This window comes from Thalia democratica, chromosome 5 (assembly GCF_965202585.1).
Source record: "Thalia democratica chromosome 5, ktThaDemo2.hap1.1, whole genome shotgun sequence".
In the NCBI taxonomy this organism is placed as follows: Eukaryota; Metazoa; Chordata; class Thaliacea; order Salpida; family Salpidae; genus Thalia; species Thalia democratica.
This window is the reverse complement of record NC_139169.1, coordinates 62715969-62722167: the sequence shown is the minus strand read 5'-3', so window position 1 is coordinate 62722167 and position 6199 is coordinate 62715969. Positions and strand designations below refer to the sequence as shown.

General features: G+C 22.5%; 1 protein-coding gene across 1 annotated transcript; it reads right to left on the bottom strand.

Moving 5' to 3' along the window:
• Positions 1 to 903: 903 nt before the first annotated feature.
• On the bottom strand, positions 904 to 3958 carry LOC145837254 (protein LKAAEAR1-like). The gene is made up of 4 exons (XM_082945049.1): positions 3887 to 3958; positions 3489 to 3653; positions 2535 to 2641; positions 904 to 1620 (listed from the first exon to the last, which is right to left on the bottom strand). The coding sequence occupies exons 1-4, from the start codon at positions 3946 to 3948 to the stop codon at positions 1484 to 1486; spliced, it is 471 nt and encodes a 156-aa protein (XP_082801175.1). The 5' UTR covers positions 3949 to 3958; the 3' UTR covers positions 904 to 1483.
• Positions 3959 to 6199: the final 2241 nt, after the last annotated feature.

The window sequence follows — 6199 nt, the reverse complement described above, 5'->3', positions numbered from 1 at the left end:
ATATTTTTTTATATTTCATTCAAGCAAATTTTTTTCGATGGTTTCAATCAATTTTGCTCTAAATTAGTTTTATGATTTTTTTGTATCTATAATGTTTAAACTTTTGTATTAGATTTAATCTGTCGACTTTATGCAGCAGGTATTATTTTTTTCAAGTTTGAGTTTTGAACACTTTTGAATTTAAAAGCTTATTCATAATAAAATTTATATATTCCTTCTTTAATTTTTGACCCTATATAATTAAAGCTTTACTAACTGTAATATAAAAACACTTCAAAGAAAATTAAGTTTTAATAAATATTAATCAAATATTAAATTCTAAAAATATTCAATAAAAAATGTTAAAACGTAAACAATAAAATAAAACTTAAAAAAATCAATTAACTAGAATTTAGTAATTGTATGATCTAAAATTTATAACTTGTAATTTGGTGAAACACAAAAGATAATTGCTTAGTGTAAAAACTAAGAACTAAACAAATCTACTATTTGAATGTAAAACATAGTTTAGGTAAAACTGAAAAAACAAAACTCATTACAATAATTTTTTTTTTTCAACGCTAAATTTTAAGATTCTCATTTTAAACACGGTAAAAATTTAATAAAACACTAGTTTTATGGTAAAAAAGTATTTGAAAACTAATACTTTAATATAATTTTATAGCATATATAGCCGTAGAAAAATAAAATACTAAACTGAGCTACATTAAAATTTATTAAAATTATATTTAAAAAAATTATAATAAAAAAGGTATAAAAAATTTTTGAAAAAAGTTTTAAAAGTTTTAAAACTAGGGTCGATGATAAATTATTTTTAAATTGATTTAATTTTTGATATTCATCAATATAAATGATGAAACTAAATATTTTTCAAACATTTAATTTATCATATCTTGGCAAGAAAACAAACTTTAGAACTTAAAGGTAAGTAAAACTAATCAAAAATAATAAGAAATAAAATATTACAAACATAAGTTTTAAACTATGGATTTTTTTTAACAGTGACTTTATTGTAGCAGATTTTGTTGTTTGTGTTATTAAAAAAAAAAGACTATTAATAAACTATTGCTAATCAGTCAAAGATAATTAAAAACGCTTAATAACTGTTTAAAACTTATTTAAATACTTTGGTATAAATCAGTTTAAATTAAGAAAAAAAAGTCCACAATATGTTTTTCTTTTAGGCTGGTTTTTACATCTGTTTTAATAAAAGCTCGAAAAAATTGTAAAATCAACATCAGTAAGATACTTACTGAACTCTTTCATTTTGTGATCTTAACATAATTACAAATCAGAAGCTTTGTTTTAAGTTTTTTTTTAGAGTTACAAACAAATAAATCATAAATATGATAAACATAATAACAAAAACAACTTTAATTTTTTTTTTTTTAATGATCATGTACCTTCCAAGTTGTTAGCAAAATAATATTTTTCAATGTTTACAAAGCAAAATCATTTCATCTTTTCTCAACTAGAGGAAATTTCATATTTTTCTCAAAGTAGTAATTCCCTTGTTGTCAGCCACTATCTTTTCCACTCTTTCTCTGTCCATCTTCTCCAAAGTGTCCTGATGCTTCGGTTTGTCCACCTTAGCCGGTACTAGAGCTTCAAACCTTATCGCTGTGAAATAATTAGTTGTTAGGTTTAAATAAATAGAATAATGTATACATTTTTTAAATTTTACAACAATTTTTATAACAAACAACTTACGTTAAGAAACTAATTGAGTTCTTATTTAAAATGTAAAACTTTTATTTTAATTTCTGAAATATAAACGAGTTATTGCTTAAATTATTTTTATTTATTTAATACAGCCTTTAAGATAACTAGTGAATAGGTTAGTATTTAAATAATCAAACATGGTGGATTTAGTTTTTGAAAAACAGTTAAAATATTTTATTTTAACTTCACATCTATTTATGAAGACTAAATAACACAAAAAATTGATTGCGCTTCTATCAAGTTTATTTATAATTTGAAGTTTAAGTTTACTAAGAACAAGATTAGTTAAGACTTAATTAAGGACGAATAACGTAAAAATGTATAATAACCTAGTCAATTTTACAAAAGTTGAGTTAATTTTTTTTGTTTTAATCAAGTGCTTACACAAGAAACTTTCAAAGATGGAGGTTGGCAAGATATTAGATGTTGTATTTCGTGAAAAACGATACTTTTGAAAAAAAAACTTTTAAAGATGTGTTATTACGTGGGATTTGTTTTTATTTATTTATTTAAAAACGAACTTTCAAATTCGTCAGTTGATAGGAAAGTAAATATTGTTTTGTGGAAAAAATAACTCAAAAAACAAAATTTTAAAGGCAAAAAATTTGGCAATGTATCAGACACTATATTTCGCGAAAAAAACTTATTTTTATCTTTAAATCTTATATTATTATTCTTCTATTAAGAAGCATGTAAAAGGTTTTATTTTATTGAAAAATTATTTATCAAATTAAAAAAAGTTTTTAAACTCGAAGGTTGGCAAGATAGTAAATTTTTCATGGAGCTTCTTATTTGTTTATATAAAAACTCACCTTTCAGTGACGACGGTTGACATGAAATGAGGTGTTTTATTTCGTGGGATCTCATCGCTTCGTATCTCAATCTCATCAACCTGATCCTATCCCTCGCCTCCGCTGCTCTATAAAATAGTATTAATACTTGCATAATGTTAGTTTAGGTATTGTTCAAAAAATTACTATTATTTTTTACCAAGATCTATATTTAAATAAAAAGATTGTTATTGATTTTTAATTAAAGTTTAAAATGTTAGACAGCTTATTTTGATAAAAAAACATTTAGTTTTAATTATACGAAAATCTTTCAGAGTAATTTGTTTAAAAAGATGTACTGCAATGTTTTATACTTTTGTTTTAAAAATGTAAATCACTAAAAAACTGAATTTTAATAAAGTTTAATTTATAATTAGAAAACCAAAAGTAAACAAAGTTTTTAATTTATACCTTACTTATTCAATAGATATGCACAAAAATTGTTTCTATAAGTTAACTTAAACGTGTTGTAAATTTAAAAAGCATGGTTATATAAAACAAATGAAAAGAGAGAATAAAGAACTAAGTATTATAAACAGTTTTTACTGATTAGATTTTTTTATTCATCAAAATCACAAACTATCGGTTGATTATCAAACTATGAATTTTATCATTGATCTTCAGATCAAAATGAACCTATCAAAGTGTAACAGAAAGCTTGCATTATTTTAAACAGTTTCCTTATTTTCATTAGATAAAGTACTTGAAATAATTGTTTTTTGAAGAAGAAGTACGTAGAAAGTATACTAAATAATTTTAAATTTTATCCTTAGTTAAACAAACTTGTTTTATTTAAAAATATACAATTTATCAAAAAAAAAAACAATCAAACCCCATATAAATTTAACACTAAAAGTTGAATGATTACATTAACAGTATATAAAAAATTGCTTTATAATAATTTTCTTTGTTTTTATTATTATTAATTCAGCTAACTTTAGCTGACCAATTAAAACATTGTAAGCTTGTTTTTCCTTTTCTTTAACTTCATCATATTCTTCATCTTGTTTATTGTTCTTTTCATTTCTTTCTCTGATTCTTTTATTTGTTTTTTGAACTTGTAGTCTAATCTTTCTTGGCGTCTCTTGGTATGCTAACTTTCTGTAATTTTTTTATTTTATTGAGCTAACAAACTATAAAAGTCTGATTATTACAACAATAAATAGTAAGTATTGTTATGTGACAATTAAATTTATTCTAAATTAGTTTTCTAAATGTATTTTATAGTTTTAAAAGTAATTTTTTTGACTACTTTATTTATTAATGTTTAAATAAGTTTAAAGTATATAAATCTGTTTTAAAAAATATTTATAAACAATTTTGTTTATATTTACCTAGCTCTAAGTTGAGGATTTAATTTTTTTAGATCCGATTTAGAGCTCGCATTTCTGTTCATTTTTTCATTAACAGCTGAAAAACAATTGATTTTTTAAACTTTAATATTAATTCTTGAACAGTTAGTTTATTTAACTCTTGAAAATTAGAGTCTGTTATCATTTAGTTGGTTCTAACTAAAACTTTAAACTTTACTTTAGTTTTTGTAAGAAATGCAAAAATTTGTTAGTAACTAATTGAATAGAAAACTGTTCTTGCAGTTTTTAATATTTGGTATGTTTTTATAAGTCTATATTAAAAAATATTTCTGTAACAAAATATAACTTAGATGTTATTTTGAATATAAACCGTTTAAAATCAAAAAAAAGATAGTATAAGTTATTTTGATGTACATCGAAGTAAAATGTTTAGTTTTTTTTGTATTTTAAATTTGATGCTCAACTTAAATACAAAGTTAAAAGTTAAAAAAAGCAAAAGGGTATTAACAGTTTTATTGAACTATGGAGAACGTTTTTCTACCTTTTAAGTTTTATACTAATTAAATTTTAGTTAAAAATATATGCTTATCGTGAAAGTTTAGTTACAAATTGTATGTGTAATAATTTTTTTTTCCTTTTTATGTATTTTTGTGAAAATAATGTTAATTATTAGTAAAAAAAAAGAATACGTTGAGCTTTATTTATTTCCTCATAGCAATGAATTGAAACTAAAACTTTATAAGCTATCATTAAAATTTTTAATTAAGATATAAAAGGTTTTATTAGCTTAAGTAAAAGGTTTTATGGTCTAAATTAGTAGTTTTTTTTTCTGTAAAGATATCTTGTAATTTATTTAAAACAAAAACACTTTTCACTTACAATACTATATCATATAACTATTACTAAAATTATTAATAAACTAATACAACATGAATATTATCATTTAAAGTTTTTTAACAAAATGACAACATTTTTTTTTTGTTTCCTAGAATTTTTGAAATAGTAAAAGTTTTCATCCACTTTATACAACAAATAAAAGTTGTAAAAGAAAAAGTGTGTCCACTACCATTTTATAAAGAAATATAAAGTAAGTTTTGTTAATTAAACTAAAAAAAAGCAACAAATAAGCAAAAGAACACAATAAGTTATACTTTTCTATTTGAGATACTATTTATTATGTACTTAAATCAAACAAAAGCTTTAAAATTTAGATACTTTCAAATTTTTCTATGATAAAACATAGAAAATACAAGCATTTTTATCCTCCAACTCATAAACAAAAAACATTGATTCTGTATTTTTGTTATTAAACACTCAACATAGTCTAAATAAAAAACTTTTTTTAAATAGTGTTTTCCTAAATAAAAAACTGATAAACCTCAAAACAACATTTGTAAGAGCACTTGAATTGTCAAGGTAACAACACGTGGAGAAAATGTATTTTTTCAAGACAGCGCACATTACGGCAATAAGCACTGCTATAAAAACTATAGCTTCATTATTTAAGTTTAAACAATTCTCTTCTTTTGTTTGTTATAAAACTAAACACACAAAGTTAGAAGAAAAAGTAAGACCTTGCTAATGATATAAATTTTTAAAATAAGCTAAGTTATAAGTAAAAGGGCTTTATTTTTTAGTACACAGCTGTATGTTTCAGTCTCATATAAAAAAAATTCAATAAGAAATTACATATGGTACGTTAGTCGCTTAACTAAATTTGTGTTTTGAAAAAAAATATAAAATAAAAGAGTCATTCATTAAAAAAGTCAACCAATACTGTTTATACTTCCTCAAAAAAAACAATTTTTGTTTTATTATTACTAAAATGGCTTTTTAAGTTTTGTCTATATCTGGTATCAAAACCCAACAAAAACTATCATATTTCAAAATTATTGTTAAAAAATATTTTTACGTTCACGCTTATTTAAAGAACGTTTTTACATAGGAAATGTAATTTCACAAACAGCTGGACTTTAACAATTCTGAGTAGATTCAATTGTCTTTTTATATTAATGCGAGTATGAGCCATGTTTACAACGGCTTGAAGAAAAATTAAATCAGCAAGGAGGGGTGAGCTTTTAATCCACATGGTATTGATCACATTCTGCAGCTTATTGGTCGATGACAATTATAATGTATTTAAACTAAACTGATAAAGTCTTTTTTCCTTTAAAATGTCGAATACGATAAGAACATGTATATGAAAATATTTAAAGAAGTGCATTAACTTTACATCAGCTTAGGTTGTGCTGATTCTTCTGATCATGATTTTGTTTAAGTTTCGATAAATTAGAATGTTTCAAACCAGTTATGGTTTCAGCAACTTTTAAAATT

Excerpts from the sequence above, each read along its gene's own strand:
- LOC145837254 (XM_082945049.1), bottom strand. The coding sequence starts at position 3,948 with ATGAACAGAAATGCGAGCTCTAAATCGGATCTAAAAAAATTAAATCCT. Across the intron at positions 3,654-3,886 it reads AATCCTCAACTTAGAGCTAG|AAAGTTAGCATACCAAGAGA; the intron begins GTAAATATAAAC and ends AAAAAATTACAG. Across the intron at positions 1,621-2,534 it reads TCAACCGTCGTCACTGAAAG|CGATAAGGTTTGAAGCTCTA; the intron begins GTGAGTTTTTAT and ends ATTATTTCACAG.